This window comes from Cuculus canorus, chromosome 20, assembly GCF_017976375.1.
Source record: "Cuculus canorus isolate bCucCan1 chromosome 20, bCucCan1.pri, whole genome shotgun sequence".
NCBI classification, from domain to species: Eukaryota; Metazoa; Chordata; class Aves; order Cuculiformes; family Cuculidae; genus Cuculus; species Cuculus canorus.
In genome coordinates this window covers 10,799,830-10,819,229 of record NC_071420.1, presented here as the reverse complement: position 1 = coordinate 10,819,229, position 19,400 = coordinate 10,799,830, and the positions used below count along the sequence as shown (strand labels likewise).

General features: G+C 40.6%; 1 protein-coding gene across 7 annotated transcripts in view; it reads left to right on the top strand.

Annotated features, from left to right (window-relative positions):
• PITPNM3 (PITPNM family member 3) overlaps positions 1-19,400 on the top strand; it is a 120,938-nt gene that overhangs the window by 88,779 nt on the left and 12,759 nt on the right. For 6 of the 7 annotated variants that reach the window (XM_054084904.1, XM_054084899.1, XM_054084898.1 and 3 more), the window contains 4 exons: positions 2,817-2,998; positions 5,612-5,781; positions 12,789-12,959; positions 18,890-19,084. In XM_054084904.1, coding sequence (XP_053940879.1) covers positions 2,817-2,998; positions 5,612-5,781; positions 12,789-12,959; positions 18,890-19,084 — 718 coding nt within the window. The remainder of the gene's footprint in view (positions 1-2,816; positions 2,999-5,611; positions 5,782-12,788; positions 12,960-18,889; positions 19,085-19,400) is intronic. The other variant, XM_054084900.1, reaches the window with a different exon arrangement.

The window sequence follows — 19,400 nt, the reverse complement described above, 5'->3', positions numbered from 1 at the left end:
AGGTGGAACAATGTGGGAAGGTTCATCTCATAGATCAAACACTGCTTTTATCTTGGTTTCATTTTCCTGCAACTCATCTGCATCATTCTGGAGAACGGATTTGGTTCTTCAGCATCTCTTCTTGACATGAAATCTCACCCCATGTGCACAGGGCTGCTTATGTGGTCCGGTAGTGAGGGAGATTATGGGAAATACCTGTCCTATGAACTTGTTTGATCTGCAGCTTCAGAGAAATACATTCAATTAGCATGTTTTCCGTAGCCTGTCTGTGTGACTTTGGCCAAGTCTTTTGATCTATCATGCCTCAGTCTTCTATAAACCTTGTACTCTTTCTCACATCCTCTGTTTTGCTTAGCTACATTTTACACTCTTTGTAAGTAGCTTAAAAGTACTGACCATGATAAAGTCTATTTTCACTTGGGGCGTTTGCTGTTATGAATTGTGACAAGTGCTCCAGTGACACTTCAACAGTGTAAGGCAGTGGCATAATCCGATGTCCAAGAAGACAAGGTACAGGGAGCGGTGGTGGAGAAAATGTGAAGAAGCGTGAGGAGAAGGTTGGATGCAACAAGAGAAAGAACAACTTTGAATCCTACTCTCTTGTACAATGCGTAGTGAATTTCCCAATGACCTTCCCTAAGGTCATCTCACAGAGATCTAATCCCTCATCCTTCTAAAACTGCTTTTTTTCTTCCTTCATTGGACTGCCCGTGGCATGTATGCTCTGGAAAACCTGAGTTTTCTCATAGTTTTTTGAAGTTCAAAATGTGTTAATTTTAACTAAACACAACAAAGGCTTTCTTCTGCCTTGCAATAAAGCGTGCCACATCCCGTTAACTCGCTTTAGGTAATGGTTTTTGCTCTAGAGCAGCTAGTGTTCTGCTGTGTCTCTGACAGAAACACTGTGCCCAGTAAGCCAACAGACACAACTGAAATGCTCGGCTAACCTTAAGCATAGCAGTGCAGAAGGGAGAGCTTAATGCTTTTCCCTCTTGTTCCAAGACTGTAAAGCTCCTGCAAAATTTGATCTGTCTGAGATTGTTTTATGACACAGGAGAAGAACGTACCTCCGGTGAGGAGAGCCTGTTATTGAACCTTAAAGGACAATGGTGAATTGTTGCCAGCTCTCAGGGATGAAGATATTAACTTCCATTAATAACATCTCTTTTGGGCTAGTTCTGTGGTGACACAAGCTAGTTTTTAAATACTATGGAGAAATATATAACTAGAAAAAAGTGTTTGATGTTACGTTGCTGTCAACTGTACACCTTACTCTCAACTCTGTGCCAGTCTTCTTCCTGAGAAGAAATGTCACCAGGATTTTCATAGAATCAAAAAATAACTAAGGTTGGAAAAGACCTCTAAGATCATCCAGTCCAACCATCACCCCAACCCCACCATGCCTGCTAAACCATGTCCTGAAGTGCCACATTTACATATTTTTTTGAACCCTTCCAAGGATGGAGAGTCCACCACTTCCCTGGGCAGCTTAAAATAGATACAAGTAGGGCCCATAGGTGGTTCTGGCTTGAACTGAGTGGAAGCACGTATTTCAGATGGAGACTTTATTTTGGTTTGACATCACTTTAGCACACAAAGCGGCAGCAGTAGCTGCCAACGCACAGCAGGAGCCCTCATCTCTACCTGGCCCTGTGAAAGAGTCATTAACAGCAACAATGACAAGAAGTGAGGCTTACTTGTAACATTCCAGATACATCAGTTTTATGCCAAGCAAGGTCCTAAATCTTACACTTTAATATGAAAGTTGGCATGATGTGGATTTTGCAACATTACTGTGAAATGCAGGGGGAGACTCCTACATGCATGTTAAGTTTATTGATTGTATCATCGCAGGAATAATTGTCTGTGAACATGCTCGTCCTAAACTAATCTTCTGCAAGTTATTTAGAAGCTAATGCTAGTTGTATCATGTCATTCCCTGAATCCTGGTATGGCATTGTATGAGTTAATAGAATATAGATGAAAACCATTTATTAGAAGAGTTTTAACGTTATCTGTTCTTCAAATGGGCCTTGTTGATGTTCTTATCTTTGAAGTTTTGTAAAACTAGATGTCAGGAATTTTCACTCTCTCTTATTTTGTTCATCTGAATAGGAGAATTACACAGAATTGGATGACACAGTTGTTAGAAAGAACCAGACATTGCGTGCCTCCTGCACCCAGATCCCCGCGTGAATGGGAGGCATTCAGTCCAGTGGTGTTTTGTTTTGAAAAGCAGCATTTGCATTTGCTTCTGAAATGGATGCAGGAATAAAAGTCTGGGGGTAGTATGGATATGTCAGGGAGGATATAAGCTGCAGATATGCTGGAGAGAATGAACAATAAATAAATCTATTTCCTATTTTAAGGGGTACCTTAAAGATATGGTACCACTGGTCTCCTCTTGCATCCCGCAGAAGTTCGCATTCTTAAAAAAATCAGGTCCTGCATCCATGGAACAAGATGAGCAAGACTATTAATGTTATAATGGGCATTTTGTGCACTCAGGTAAGACCCCTTCTGATATGTATAGTTCTCTAAGAGTGATGAAGTCATGAGGGGTAAAGCTTTTGTGTTATTCCTCCTTCCCCCGCTAGAATTCCCGATTGTCCTTCCAGCTTTTAGGCTATATGTCTCACAGGGAAATTTAGTCTTCATCACTTTCCTTATCTTCTACTGCAGGGAGAATGTCTAACCCCTTCCACCCTTTCTTGGATAAAGTGAGGTCAAGTGTGTAAATGCAGCCATTTCATATGAGTTCTGTCATATTTTGGTCACTGTCTAAATCTTCCTTTTGCTCTGTTCATTCTCTGAAGGATAATCCCCTCTTAGCTGAGGACTCCAGTCTGGGTGGCAGCAAACGCCTGAGCAAAAGCAATAGTGACATCTCGGGAATCATGGAGGATGAGAAGCCAAGGCAGCCGTTGCCTAGGAAACAGAGTGACTCATCCACCTATGACTGTGATACTATAACCCAACATCATGCTTTCCTGTCTAGGTAACTAGTGTTTGATGACTGAGTGAAAGAAATAGGCTTGCCATTGAGTGGAGCCTGTCAGCACCAGAGCAATGGAATCATTGTTATTGTTTGTGGTTTGCTTTAAGTCCCTGTGTACCCCTCAAATTAAACCATAGATACAGCGAGTCTAGTATGAACTTATGTGTGGAGAGCTTTTTATTTAATCTTCGTTCAGTTGTGAGAGTTTTGAATATGCAAAGCAATGCAAATAGTTCCATGTCTTCAGTGCAGCCCACACAAATGAAGATGAATGAATGCTTTGTGTTTCTAAGTTTCTCTTAGGTTTTTCTTTCTAAAGATCCCTCTGACTTCCCTTACGGGCTTTCTGTTACTCTGTAAAGAGTGAAATAATTGCTTTAGGTGTTCCTATTGGTTGTCTATGAGCTGTTCAGATCAGCTTGAAAATGAAAAAAAAACCCTATATAAACATTTGGCTTTAATGAGGAGGAGGTTGGGGGAGGAGAGTTAATGTAATTAGCTTTCCTAGATCCTAGGAAACCTTTAAAATACAGATTTGATGGGAAGATAAGCATTCCCTCTGTCTCATTGTTTCTGCCTGTTCTGAGCTTTTGGGGTTTTTTTTATTCATCTGAATGCTCTGCACTTTTTTTCCTCCACCCATCATCTTATGTCCTTTATTTCGTTGAGAGTAATGCAGAGGGAGAAGTCTTATTATATATTGAAGTTTCAGTTCTGCTGCGGTTGAGCGTAGTGCAGACTTACTACCGTGCCTCACTTCAAGTCTGGCAGTTTTGTTAGTAGCAGTTTAAGGTAATTTTATTATCTTGCTTTGACTGAACATACTTAGCTTTGCTTTTGTTGACTATTCTGCTTTTATTTTCGAATGATCGGGTTTTCTTGATGTCGGCTTGTTGTGAAGTATCTTCCCTCTAAGGCAGAATGGTTGGGTTTGGTTTATCTGTGACTGAAAGCAGGTAGAATTTTTTTTAGTCAGTCACTTTTAGGTCTTGTATAGGAGGAGTAGTTTGTTATGTTTAAAACATGGTGTTGGCTTGTGTAAAGCACTTCAGACTTGAGGGATATCAGGATAATTGAAAGACAAAGATGACAGTTTTCTTCCAAGCCTTTTCTCATGTCCTATGTATCTGTTTTTAAACTGAAACCTTTACATGTGGCTGTACTTAAATAAGCAGATAGAAAAGTGTTATCTTCCATCCACATTTCAGACTCCTCAAACTTTAGGCTGTTGGTGAGTTATTGAGGAATAGTTGGAGAACACAGGCTAAAGATGGCAGAAAAAAATTGTTGGTAAGGTAAGAAGGGGGTGGGACACACGGACACCAAACGATGTCATTCCCTGACCTGACCTGCCCTATGCATAGAGGGAGATTCTAAGCCTTTGGTTTCCTGCCTGTGAGATGTGTGTAAGGTTATTAAAGCTTTGTTCTCCCCACCCCCTTACTGCAGTTAAGAGGTGCTGTGTCGGTGTGAGTAATGAGGTTCCAAGGATGGTTCTTTCATACAGAAATGGCCTTGTCCTGCACACTGTGGTTGTCTGTCAGCTTGTGCTTTTTGTCCAAGTGCTTTTGGCATGGAGAGTTAACTCCTAAATGCTGTGCCAGTGATGGATTTAATTGTTGTCTTTATTCATTTCTACCCTAAAGGGGCTGTAGGCTTGGTCTCTGGAGTTTCTGTTCATTACATAAGGTTATAAATTGAGAATATCACTGGGTTCTTGGGTTGAAAGAGAGTGCCTTGGTCTGATTTGGGACCAGTCTTCAGCATTTCTGGGTTCTGATCCATGTTTGGCCACCAGTGCAGAGTGTATTATATGGATAACTCATGAGGGCTTCAGATACAGCTCTGGTTGAAGTCAATGTGGTCAGCATCTCTCAGTGAGGGTCTGGAGGCAGGTTCTGCTCTGTTGTCTCATGACTGCGCGGCAGGTGCATATGCTACCTTTTTGCTTCTGAATGTAGTTAATTCATCTCCAGCAGAACTAAATGAGTGCAAGTCATTGTCAGTGAAGAACAGGTGATCTGTATTTAGCTCCTGCATGTAAGGCATGCAAAGTAAATGAAAGTGTTTCAATCTCTTAGAAGATTAAAAGCTGTTTATAAGCATCTCTAATTTTAACCTGCAGTAAATAGTTGAAAAGTAGTGAAATTCTGGTTCCTAGCTCAGGAAATGGATAAGAGCTACGCTTTTTATGTACCCATGTGCTATACTTTATGACTGTAACCTTTTAATACCATTACCATTATAGAGCTTGAGGAGGTTAACATTTGTAGCGGAGGTTTCAGAATAAGCTTACACACATTGGTACTGCTAAAGGGAGGGAGGGGAGGCAAACATCAACCTGCAGAGCGGTTGCGTAACTTACCACTAAACATTCTGTAGAGTAACTGTAGAAAACTTATGCATGTCAAAGGGAGTAAATTTACTGAATAGCTGCACTGGAAATCATGACAAGTGGCTGCTATACTGCAATATCTGTTCACAGTTTAAGGCATATTGCTGGGATCTAGATACAGATGCCAAAGCTTTCTAAGCAGCCTGTTTTGAAAATGGATTTTTTTTCTCTGGATGCCCTCTGCATTATTGTTGAATCAGTGCATTTTCTTTGCTCAGCATCCACTCAAGTGTGTTGAAAGATGGTGCAGACTTTTCTCCTGTGAATTCCAGTCTCTCAGAAGTAAACCTGGGCCGATTTGAATTCGAAGTGTCTGATTTCTTCCTCTTTGGATCGCCGCTTGGTTTGGTGCTGGCCATGAGGAGCACTGTTCTACCTGGCCTGGATGGTAAGCGCTTTCTGGGGTTACAATACAGGCTGCTTAATGACTTCTATAAACAGGAGACTCTCTATGAAATAGTTAAATGAAGGAGCCTAGCAAAATATTGGGGAGTGAGGTAAGTTTCTTGCTCTAAAAGATGAGATTGATAGTGTAGGTAGGTCCTGAGGGTTGTTCTAGAGGTGTCACTGCTCACGCGTCTCTTCTGCTCCACTGTCAATTCTATATTCCACGTCACACAACATGAAGCTTTTTACTCACCAAGGATCGGTCCTTGAAAAAGATGCCAAAAATAACATCTGTGCTTGGTTCAGCGTTACATCTTGTTCACGTCTGGTTTCATGGGTAAATCTGGCCCCCAGGTGTGTTGGTTGTGAGGCATTTTTCCCTTTCTGGTAACAGATCCTGCTGATCAGGCACATATGGGATTTGTTCTTTTATTTCCAAACACATCTGGATTTTATCAGTTTTTCAGTTAAAGTAAGAATTTACTTTACTTATCAAAATTCAGGGTGCATTTTGCCTCTTTACATTTTATGAGGTTTGGATAGCACAGTATCCTCATGGGAAATGGGATGTTCGTTCATCAGGTGAGGGAGAAAAATCAGTTGCAATGGTGAGAGGAGACAACAATTCAGGACTGCCAGTTTTTTTTCTTCTAATTTTATAGACTTTTGAGTTTGACTGAGATTTCAAAGTCAGATTTGATTGCAAGAATAAAGTGGAGTGTAATATAAACTGAAAATTACTTTACCTGCCATAATTAAAAAATGACCAAACCTATGTCGTTTGCACCCTTTAGAAATGTGGTAGGGTTTTTTAGCATGTTCTGTGGGTTTACAAGAATGCTGTCAGAGAAATGATCAAAAATGACATAGGTGATGGCTGGCTTTGAAAACTGCACTGCAATTTGGGTTTCTGTCTTAGGAATTTCTTTACATGAGCAAAACTTCCCTCTGAGGATGGTGGGGAGCTTGCTGTGGGATTTGGGGCAGGGAGTTGAGGGGTTATTTTGTAGGAATTCATAGAATCATAGAAAGATTTGGGTTGGAAGGGAACTTCAAGGTTGTCCACTTCCGATCCCCCTGCCATGGGCAGGGACACCTCCCACTGGATCAGGGGCTCCAAGCCCCATCCAACCTGGCCTGGAACACCTCCAGGGATGGGGCAGCCACGACGGCTCTGGCCAACCTGTTCCAGTGCCTCCCCACCCTTGCATTAAAAAATTTCTTCCTAACATCTCACCTGAATCTCCCCTCTTTCAGTTTTTTCATATTAATTTGTGTTCATGGATTCAAATCCTTTGAGCTAGAACTTGTATTTTTGCGAGGTGTCGTGGTTCCCATTTAATGGATGCCATTTACTCTGGCATCACATATGGAATAGAGCTTGCATCTGTTTCATTAGATACCTTTATAGAGTCTTTGAGGACAAATGCTGGTGAGCAGATATCAATTACTGCACAGTAAGTAGAAAATCTGGGCGGCATTTGGTATGAAGGTGTTGCAGTGGCACACACGGACACGGCTTTTCGTGTAGTGACCGTGTGTGATGAGCGCTCCCGACAGTCCCGATAAGCACAGATGAAATGCACACTTCACTTCACGGGAGTGTACACATGGATTGAAAAATGTGTGAACATTTCATGGAGTTGTGGTTTCTGCATGGGGGATTGCTCTGAAGTGACACAGATTTTGTGTGTAATTCTTTGTGCGATCTGAAAGTCTTCCCTTAAATGCTCTGCTGCATATGAAAGCATTTCTGTGTTCGAAAGTGTGACAAGTACATTCGAAAGTCATTTTTGGCCACAGAAGTACAACCTTTAGAAGTAATGTTGGATTTGCGGATTTGAGAGGTTCCTTCCTGAAACCTTCTATTGTGGAGTAGGATCACTGGGATGGGAGAAGCTCTGCAAGTTGGTCATAACCTTTCCCTATCTGAAATCCAAGAAAAAGCGCAAAGGAGGTTTTTCTGGAATTTGTCTCAAGATGGCAATTTAAAAAAACACAAAGTAACTTACTGCATTTTAAGCATGTTTTGCATGAGGCCATAATGCTGTTTAGAACTTGAAACTCCTCGTTATCACTGCAAGGCAAGAGAAGGAAAAAGGGACAGCTTTGCCCTGGCTGGTAAGAAGGGAATTTCTGAAGGTTTCCATGACTCTGATCACTGTATTTATTGCCATTTATTGATGAGAATGCATCAGTGAAGAGAAAACACAATGTCTGATGGCTTCGTTTAGCAGAATGGCTGAGACATGGCTTAGAGGCAGTAAAACTCTCTCTAAAAAAGATATGATGTGTCTGTTCTGCAGCTTTCCACTTGCTACAGGAATCTAAAGCACAGCAATTGTTCCTGTTACTAATTTGGAAGAAATCGATGTACCATACAATTACATGTTTACCTTTAGATATTGGGAAACAAAGAGCAAACACAGATTCAGAGTCCTTCTATAATATTTTGGTGGCAAATCTGTGCACAGATCAAAATTCCCTTCTCATATTTAAATTTATAGTGGTTGAATGAGATAACCATAAAGAATTTGGATTAGGTAGAGATGGATGGCAAATTTCAAGGCTTAAATGCTTCACTGGACTGAGACTGTATGTTTCTAAACTCTTTACCCAATAGTCCTTTTTTGACCTCATCTCAGCTCTGGTACCCTCACGACACTCGGACAGGAAAATTTCATATGAATTACTAGTATTTTAAGCTATTTTCTTTAAATTAGCTCTCATTTCCATCCTCCCTCTGGTATCCTGCAGGAAGCATGCTTTGAGAGCAGCTGAACTGACCCACATTTCAAACACATTCCAAGGTGAGCGGAGTCTACTTGAAGCATCATTAGTTTTCAGAGGTACATTTGATAAGAGAATCCCATTTTGAAGTGATAATTATGGCACGGTTGAGAGGAAAACAGACAAATTGAATCCTGTCGTGTAGACATTTGGAAGTTGGGTGGGAAGAGTCAGGTGCCCTTTTTACTGAAATGATAGGTATAAAGCTACCTGGAAATGTGAGAAATAAAATTCAGGTTGTTTTGATTTATTTGTTTCGTTAGAGTCAGTTTTTAAAATAAAAGGGAAGAAAATGATAACTGGAGGCTTGCCTGTTCTGTCTGCAGAACAGATGCCTTTTCTAGTGTTTTACTTTATGAATATTTATTTTGCAGCAATAAGAGTGTGGCTAAAACCAGATCTTTACTTCAATTTTTTATTTCCTTGCAAAATGTTTTTTAATTCTCTTCTGTCAAACATTCTCTTGATCCCTTAGTGCTGCTTTGACGGTTTTCTGGTTATCCTCTGGCACTCTTCTGTGGTTCTCCCACTGTCTACTCTTAGTTCTTATTTTCTAAAATACTGATCATCTGGGGGGTTGTGCCAGATTCTTCCACTCTCGGTGTGCCGATTTTTCTTGGAAGAGACTTGCTACCCCATGAAAATGCCAGTGTTGTTTAGAGTTCTGAATATATCCTGAGCGTTTAGTTACATCCACAAAGTGGCACTGTCCTACCTTTGGATAGTTGGAGCGCTGGGGTGTTTTGCACTTGCTCTCAATGATCAGCTTGGGAAGTAATACTGCTAAATGCCACCATAGTCGGAAGTAGTCTCCTTTGGAACACAACGTGCTATATTCCTTTGCCAAGAGGGGTTTGAAAACAGCTGATAACTCAGAGGACATGCTTTCTTGCTGCCTCTAAATAGCATAGTTTGCCCTATGCTGACAGTTTTCCTAACCCTGCTTTTTGTGTTCCTGGCTTTCTTGGACTCTGTCTGCCTTCTGTGTGGATACAGAAAAAGTTTCTGTACAAGAGTATTAGAAGGTGCAATTAGGCGACTGATTTAATTACATTAAGCACTTTCTTTGTGTTTGGCTCTGACAGTTGATATTAAGCATGATGAGAAAAAGAGACTAAACCAAGGAAGGAAGTTCTAGTTTAGCAGAATAATACCCAGCTTACTGTTCTTACTTTTGAAGCACTAGATCCCTAAATACATACATCAAAGTTATAGGCTTGACAAAATATGGTTTTAATTATAACACAGTGCAATGCTTTACCTCAGAGAATGTATTTCACACTAATTGGCCTCTGCAGGAGACTTACACTTCCCTTGCAAAGAGTTGATTTCTGCTATGCTTAAATGCTCTCATGCAGGTGACCTGTTTCCATTTTTTTCTGACAAATACTAAGAACAAAATAGACCTTGAAGAAAGCTGTCAGAAATAGTCCTGGATCTTTGCAGTCTTCCTGGTGTTTCCCATCTTCTTCTCTGTTAATTCTGCAATTAATTGGAATACATGGGAGGATTTACTCAGTTTTCATAGCACAATAAACTGATGGGTGCATTTTGTACCCTACTTGGAGAATGTGTTTAGAAAAAAGAGAATTTGATATTGGTTCCTAGAGAACTGTGGAAAGGCACTTCACCAAAGAATCTCACGGGCCATGTTTTTTGCATATAATGGTGGGAAAAGAACAAAAGTGGCACAAAGCTCCTATTTAATTGATAGTGGGCAAGGGAAAAGATACTCTCGTCTCCTCAGCAAGCAGTCTTATTATCTCATACTTTCTTTTCATCTGCTACTGGGTGTGCTGATTAATGCTGATTAATGCACAATTTTCTTTCTAGAAAAATGAACATACAACAGACATCAAAAGTAGGTTTGGGTTATGCTGCAACTAGAAACTTGGTAATTGCCACTGATATCAATCTTAAAATGTTCTACAGAGAGAGCTTGGTCGGAGGGGGGAGTAAACTACAAAGCTTCACTTAATACCCCAAAGACACCCACATTGTTTGCTTTGTGTCACAAAAATCCTGCTGCACTATCCTCAGAATGAATCAGTGAGTACAAAATACAGTGCACACTGCATGTCCAATGAAGAAAAAAGTTTGTGGTTTGGCAGAACTGGATCATATGTGGTTATATTCTTATTGGAAGATGTGTCCCAGAGGTTTTCTTGAGAGACTATGAATATTGACACCTTCGTGACATGAAGATAAGTCTCCTAGACAGTTTGGCACGGAGCACATGCAATGAAGTAGTCCCCATGGATGTGATTCATCATTGTATGCCAAGTATCTTAAGAAGGATTTTGCTATGATAAATTATTAATTGCCTTAACTAGTTTGAGAAGAAAACATTGTGTGCCTGTGCTGGAGCCTTTGTAGAACAAACATGCATATAGAACAGAACAAAATAAAGTATTTTTCTGACTTGGGGGAGGACTTGGGGTGCTGGTCAATGAGAAGCTCAAAATGATCCAGCAACATGCACTCGCAGCCCAGAAGGCCAACTGTGTCCTGGGCTGCATCCAATGCAGCGTGGCCAGCAGGGCGAGGGAGGGGATTCTGCTCCTCTATTCCTCTCTTGTGAGACCTCATCTGGAATAGTGTGTCCAGTTCTGGAATGCTCACCATAAGAAGGAGATGGAGCTGTTGGGATGGGTCCTGAGGAGGCTACAAAGATGATCGGAGCACCTTTGCTACAAAGATAGGCTGAGAGTGTTGGGCTTGTTCATCCTGGAGAAGAGAAGGCTCAGAGGAGATCTTACAGCAACCTTCCAGTACCTGAAGGGGCTACAGGAAAGCTGGAGAGGGGCTGTTCATAAAGGCTTGTGGGGATAGGACGAGGGGGAATGGGTACAAACTGGAGAGGGGCAGATTTAGACTGGACATTAGGAAGAATTTCTTCACCATGAGAGTGGGGAGACACTGGCCCAGGTTGCCCAGGGAAGTTGCAGATGCCCTATCCCTGGAGGTGTTCAAGGCCAGGTTGGATGGGCCTTGGGCAGCCTGAGCCAGTGGGATGTCCCTGCCCATGGCAGGGGGGTTGGAACTGGATGATCTTTAAGGTCCCTTCCAACCCAAACTATGCTATGATACTATGTCACTTATGATAGACTCCATTAGATCGAATATTCCATGACACCTTATATTAAAACTAACATCTTTCTTCAGGGTTTCCAGTTAAGCATGTGTTTGGCTTGTCCATGAAAACAATGCTGTACCAAACATGTCTCCTTAGGAAAAATATCATACACATAACCAGGTTTTTATTGCCACCACAAGGAAATAGAAGTCCTATCAAAAGAACCTTTAGGGCTTATTGTATAGCACAGCGGGTTTGAAAACATCTTGCCTGCATGGTGTTCATGAGAAGCACACCCATTCCCAAAGGTATTTTATAAATACTTTAGTTATTCCTTTACTCTTGTAGTTAATAACCTGACTGTTGAAACACATAGTGGCAGTACTCTGCAAACCGTACTAACTTTAATGAGCCTGTAATGAATTGATTTACTTTTGCTGGCGAGACTCAGTGTGATTGAAGGGTGGACTGGTGAGAAGTGACTACACTGGCAGTTTTACAGACCTTAGCAGTCTCGTGTGGTCGCCCACCTGAGTATAAGGGATGCTTTGGTGCTGTGTGTTTAGTCAAAAAAATGCCTTTTGAGCTGAGTCAGTGATTTTCAGATTTGTATTTATACTTGCAGCCCCAAAACCTCAGGAGCTGCACACCTTCAGCAAGAATCACGAGCATTGCTTTGCTGTTACAGTGTGACCGTACGTTTCTATATGTTAGCTTCCATAAAGTGACTTCAGCAACCACAGTGCTTTCTGTCAGCTAGATTTGAGTCCTCTGGATGTAGCAGGCCTATCAAACCATTTTGCTGGTAAATATTTGAAGTGCTGAGTGTCATAGCTGCAATGCTTAATAATATATTTACAAGATTTTTAGATTTATTATTCCTTATTTCTGTCTTTCTCTGGTTGGTCTTCACATCTGCTGCATGCCTGCATCTCAGATTGTGATGTCTCTGTAAACTCCTTTGCAGTGAGTGTTCTTTACTTATCAAATAACAAACAATTTAGTTACATTTCTTGTGGCCAGATGTATGCTAGTCTGGAGCTTTTGCAGAAGACCGCATTAACCATGTTTCTGTATAGACTCCTTGAAAATTATAAAGGGGCAATACTGAATTCTCTTTTTCTGTCTCATTCTCATCCAAGTATGCCAGATCCGCCCAGCCTGCAGCCAGGTGTACAGTTTCTTTCACTCCGCTGACCCCTCTGCCTGCAGACTTGAACCACTGCTGGAGAAAAGATTCCATCTCCTGCCTCCTTTCAGTGTCCCACGGTACCAGAGATACCCACTTGGGGATGGAAGATCTCACCAGTTAGGTACAGTGCTGATTTTCGTTGTTCTTCTTGCCTGTTGTACTCTATGATACCAGTTGTATTAAAGAGAGGTTAGAAGGTGGTACCACCGCTTTAGTTGAAGTGTCACCTCCACATCTCTGACTATCATTTGAAACACTTTATTTTTACAATTAGTTGACCTTTGGCTAGATCTTCAAATATTGATTCTCTTGGTTGCTCATGGTTGATTTGTTATGGATATCTGCTAGGACAAATCAGAGCACTGAGCTTTTGATTGCTCTTTTCCTAGGTTGGCTACTAAACAGTAGCAGTGTTGGGTAATAAACGATTGAATCCAGGAAAAAACAGAAATAGGCTGATTTGTGAGGAGGAAAGAGAAGGTGTGGATGAGCAAGGTGCTAGTAGGAGGAATTGTGCTATTTTAACTTTGTAGAAAATGAGGTAAAATATAGGTGTGAAGGATCTTGATTAGTTATATTATGCAAAATAAAAGGAGTTGATGGGTGTGTATCTGTATATGCGTGCACATTAGATTTATTCTTTTTGCTACAGATTCAGACATGAATTCAAGCCTCAGCAGGGGTTTGCAAAAGGCTTATCAGGATTCAGAGCTTAAGGTTGGAAGTTAATATAGCGAAATAGCAGTGCTTTTTGTTTGCTGGAGCTAGAAGAATCATGTCATTGGCAACCTGTTCTGTGCAGTAGGATACACACAACTCCTTTGCTTTGTCTGCTCAAATATTGTGTATGTTGGATTCCAATCAGTTTGAATGAAATTAAATCAATGTTTGAAAAGCAACAGTTGATTGAGTTGCAGACGGTTTGTTTCTAGGAGTTGTCTTCACTGAAACATGCGGCTTCCTCAGGAATTGGCTTAAGAAATAGCTAAGGTGATAGTCCAAACTAGGGAATATGTGCTCTGTGTCGTAGGCTGCTTGTCAAATGGAAAACATTGCGTGGGTGCATTTCACCAGTTTTATTGTGTTAAAATACACACTTCAGATAAAGTGACTCTTGAAACAGAAAGTGATGTGGGAACAACTTGTGTCCCTTTTGAGTTCATCTAAGACTCTGGGCCAGAAGATTCCGCTGCAGAGCATGTGAATCTGGAAAACCCTGACTGTTGGATGTATTAGCAAATAAAAATTCCTAAGTGCTAATGATCAGCAAGTGTTCCGTGGTGTAGTTCTGTATTTAAACCTCTGTGCCGAGTTAAATCATTGCTGTGCATTACACCTAAGCTGTGTTGTATTTCATTGAATGTGAAATCCTCTCATTTAAATGCAAATGCTTTGAGATCCTTTTGGAATTTAAGATTCTTCATTCACAACAAATTAATTCTGGTGTCTGTGTAATTTTTTTTCTCTGTTCTCTGATACGTGGGCTTGTGAAAGTATTTCTTAAAATGAGGGCATTCGTGGTGTCTGCTAGAATGGCACTTTACTAATCAGTTTTGATGAGATGTAGTTAAACTGACCTCTAATTATTACGCACTGCCCCAAACAGCCTTTTCTGATAATGTTTCTTGACATTGAACAGTCTCATTCTGTGTTCCTGTTCTCATAAATGAGAACTGATGATTAAACTAAGAGCGATTCTCTTGTCTGCCTGACATTCCTGATAGATGCCTTTGTGGAAAAAAAGCCCTGATCTGGAAGACACGTGGCAAAAATGAACTGCTAGAAGAGAATTTCACCATATGATTCATAGGAAAGGTTCAGTGATGACACAGGATGGAGAAGATGAGGAAAACTGGGGGAGGTCGGGATTTCTATAGCTGTCTTTCCGTTCTTGGCAATCAAAGTGAGCTCTTGGAGCCAGCTGCTCTGTGCATAGAGTTTATCTTGAAGCTTTTAGTTTATCAAATTTACTTTTTCCTTTGAGATTCAGCAAGCAGCTAAGACTTAAATGCTAGTACTTAAAGAGCAGGGCATGCGTTTATCTAGACAATTGCCTTTTGCATCCAGCAGGCATCAATACTTATCACTAAGTCTGACCCCGAGGTCATTCCGTTGTAGTAACGGGATATTGTTTGTTTGTGATGGATTGATCTATTAAGAGTGGTGATGAAGGCCAACTCTTACCAGGCTTGATTTTGACCAGCACAGAGAATTAACCTGCACAGAGAATTATTCCTATTTCTGTCACTTACTTGTTCACTTGCCACTGTATCTCCTGGTGATAAAATTCGTGATGTGGATGTGATGGCATTAGGCTATTGATAGAACACCTTAATGAAAGAAAATAATTTGAGGCATGATTTAAATTCAGTATTCTTAATGTACGGAACAGTCAACACATTATGTACAAAGAAAAGGAAGAATTAGCAAAGGTTAATATCTGAGATACCTTTGACCTGTGCATTGGATAGAATGGAAAGAATCATAAAATGAATCCCACTTTTTCAGAAATCACCTCTTTAGGGCATATTTCCCTCATGCTGCTGTGATATACAGACAAGTGACAGTAAAAGAACCTGCCTGCAAAGCGCTGCCAGATGTGCAGAGCAGGTGGAGGAAACGTTTATCTCCATCTCTCTTTCTCCTATGCTCAGTGCTGACAGAAGACATAGCAGTAGATAATGGCTCAGAGGAAAATATGATTCAGTAATTGGTGGGTTTTTTTACTATAAGGGCAGGGTACAAAGTTCAGGTTATGTTATAGCCCAGAGAAAGCCATACTGTCTTGACCTTTTATTAAACAGTAGCTTTCTCAGCTGCTGCCTCGTTGGCATTTCATAATCAAAGTGCTTTCATAGCTATTATAAGTGAGCCTTAGCTTTGTGACGGTGTGGGATTAAATTCCGTTTTTAATTGTCTTTGCTGCTTATGACATGATGCATTTTATTTACTTTGGGGTTAAAAATGTGGTCTTTGTGTATTAATTATTAACATCTGGTTTCAACCTATCCTACTTTTTAGACATTTGATGTAGCAGAATCGTAATCTTCTTAATGATTTGAGCTTCTGCCTCACATTTTACTTTGCAGCACAGCTGAAATAATTGCCAAATTTTTCTCTTGCAATGTTTTATTTATTGAGAACGTGCAAGGGTACCAGGCCAGACTATGGTTGTTCTGACTGATCTGCTTCGTTACGGAGAGCTAGAAAATAAGGTCTAAAAGCACAGTATACTTCTCGAATTGTATATGCATAAAATAAAGTGGTGTTAATTTTGTCAGGAGATGGTTAATGCGTGTCCTTGAGGAAGTTACTTCGCCCCTTTGTAGTGGCTGGAACTATCATAATTATCCGAGATGATATTCTGTAAAATGATCTGCCTTCAATAATTTCTTATCAAGCCCGATAGTAAATTTAGATTAGTAGGATAAATGATAAGAATCTTTAGTGACCCTCAGAGCCATGAAAAAGGTTGTTTTGAGTGGAAAGTATCCATTTCAGTTATTTAAATAGAAGAATTATGCAAGTAGACTGCCCTAAGTCTAAAGTTTAGCACAAGGCTTTTAGAAAGAATAGTATGACATGTATTTATTCTGTTTAACTGGTACTCTCTGTTCTCCTTTACAATTCAGTGAAGACTTGACCTACAGAGTTGAAGGTAGGCGGCCGCAGCTTTTAAAACAAAGGTAGTCCAGGAAATAGGAGAGAAAAAACTGCTAAAAATGCCTTCCATTTTATTGATTTGATCTTTCCATAGAGAGAAGGATTAGTAAGCTTAGAATAACAGTATTACAAAACAAACAACGTGTTTCAAGGCGCCAGACCCCTTACCAAGCTGGTCTCAAGGTAGTCGATAATATGGAAAAGACAAATAGATCTGTTGGCCAACAACATGTTTTCCCTTCTGTGCAGAGTTATTATTTTTACTTCTCTCTCCATCTCCATTTCAGTGGGAATGAAAAACCCTTGGAACCCTCTTGGAAAATTATAATGGGAGAGGAAGGATTAGATTAGAGTCGATTTGGGACTGTTTCCACAGAGTAACAACAATTCAGAAGCGGAAAATTTCTCTTAAAAGCACAACCTTTTTATTTCAATGAATCTTTTGGAAGGGGAAGCAGAAAGAATACATCAGAGCACTGCCAGTCCTGAGCACTTCATGGAGATACAGCTGTCGTGTGGGATTAATTGCACCTTCTTCTGTGGAATCCCTGTTGATTGATGGTTTGGTCAAGGTTCTAATTCAGAGGGACCCCTAATGGGGTGCAGTTTGGCAGCTTCCCTCCTGCTCACTGCTTATGTCTGGATTCTGCTACCCTCTTCAGTGCAATGATTTGCTGCGATATTTTAAGCCCCATGATTTGAGGTTAGTTGTCAGAAGGACCAGGTGCCTTAGCATGACGTAGAATCAGACCTTTTATTTCTTTGTGCTGCTTCTTTCACTACAAAAAGTGAAAAATACTTCTTCATTTTGTGAGTTAGGTAATAGGAAAGCAGCACTGTGTTTTCTTGTCAGTTGTCTGTATTGGAGTCTAAATAGTTTGCCTGAGACAAGGGAAAGTATAATAAAATTATCCTTCCATTCTTTTCACCTCCAGCAAGCTTTCCTGTAGCCATGCAGAGCTTTCCCCGCAGCATGGCATCAACAAGATTCCTTTGAAAGGACAGTGCATTGAAGTTTCTTTAATGGAAACTCAAAGCATGTGTTCCCATGGAAACTACAATTGAACATGTTCTGTCCCAAACTACGTACCCATCACCAAGTGTTAGAATTTAATTATTTCTTTGTTTCAATTGCAGGGCAGCTCTTTGTAGTGTCTCATGCAATTGAGATATCCAGGTTTGTGTTAGAGCAAGCTAGAAGCTTTCTAGCCGTGTCTGCTTTTCGGAAGGGAGGTGATTGTAGAGAGCTGTGCTGCTATTCCTTTTCATTTAATGGTGACATGTTTTACGAGTTTTAATAATCTGTAGACACTTAGGCTTCCAGTGTGAGGCTTTTAAGGAATGGTGTCCTTGAAAGCAACAACTTGTGTTCTCCTGTGTGCACCATTGAAGTATTCATGGCACTGAGAGGTGGTAAGACTGGAAAAGATGAAGAGAAAGTTATTCCAGGTCTCTCCTACATAAAGAATTGTATGACATGGGCCCCTACTCAAGACCATATGAAAGATAACACAGTGCAATTACAGTTGTTTGTCTGAAAGGGACTGAAATAGGCTCAGAAATAGAGCAATGCATCATCAAGGGTCATCTGCTTTGCTTTTGTGTTGTGTGCATCAAACTGGGTCTCCTTTTTCTTTCGTTCACTGTTTTAATCTCTCCAAGAGATTTGTTCTCTGAAAAAACACCACAGAGGTGTCAGCTGCTTTTGATATGCACTTTGCTGTATCTCAACTGAGGTTCTGCCTTTCCAAGGTACAGAATGGATGTGCAGGCGGCTTCAAGCAAAATTGTCAGTAATGCTTTTCTGTTCTTAGCTGTTTCAGAACGCCTCAGAAGGAAGGCTGTGTTTTCTTTCCTAAGCAGAGGTGTTAGCCATGGCCTGTAGCTCATCTGTCAGAGTGGCATGCATAAATGAGAATTCTGTTCCATTAGGGAAAAGAAGAAACCAGTGTACAAGCTTGCTGAAGGCGCTCTTTCTGAAGTCATTTTCCTCATGTCAGGAAGAGAACAAGAGAAGTATCACAGACTCCCAGAGCTGTGTAGCTGTTGTCAGAGAATGAATTGAAAAAGTATAGGGTTTATTGTGATGTAAAATAGCTTCCAAACATCACTACCCAGTTTGGAAGATCTTAGCCAAAAGTACCAGCTGCCATTTTGATGGCAGTAGGGTGTCCTTTCTCCATTTAGTTGTGCTGTCTCATGCTGTCATCCTCACTCTGAAGAGTTTTATCCATGGTCATTAAATCTGATACTAGTCAGGAAAACGCTCATTAGCTCTGTACTATAAAATAATAAATGAAGAAATGTGCACAAAGAGACACTAGTTTCAAAGCCGTGTTGTTCATCCCATTGATTTTTCTTCCTATTACTGTGTTCTGTAACCTGCAGGCGATGCTATCCACAACCACAGTGCCCTGTTCCTTGAGAACAGCTCTTCGAACATACCTTCCTCTCAGGAGAGTCCTGGATCTCCAAATGCATCTGATCAACCACAAGGGAAAACGAGAAAGTTGAGCTTGGCCAGCACCAACAGTGAGAACTCAGGGTCAACAGAAAGCTTACCATCAGCATACCTCACCAGCAGTGAGTGAAACCCGGTGCCGTGCGCTGTCTGATAAGGCAACAACCTTTTCTTCCACACCCTGGCTGTGGAAATGTTTATTGTGAAAAGGAAAACTACCTGCTTGGAAATTTGGAGAGAATGAGAACAGCCTAAGTTGCTGCAATTTAAAATAACACAATCTAGCTTCCTCTTCTGTTTGGGATTAAGTAGATAAAGTAATAAAAGTGAGGTCACAGTTCTATATTAAGGTGCCACTTTATAAGTAGTCAATGAAGAAATATAAATAGGTCAGATTTGTTACCCATAGCTAAAAGTGCTATAAATCATAATATTGTC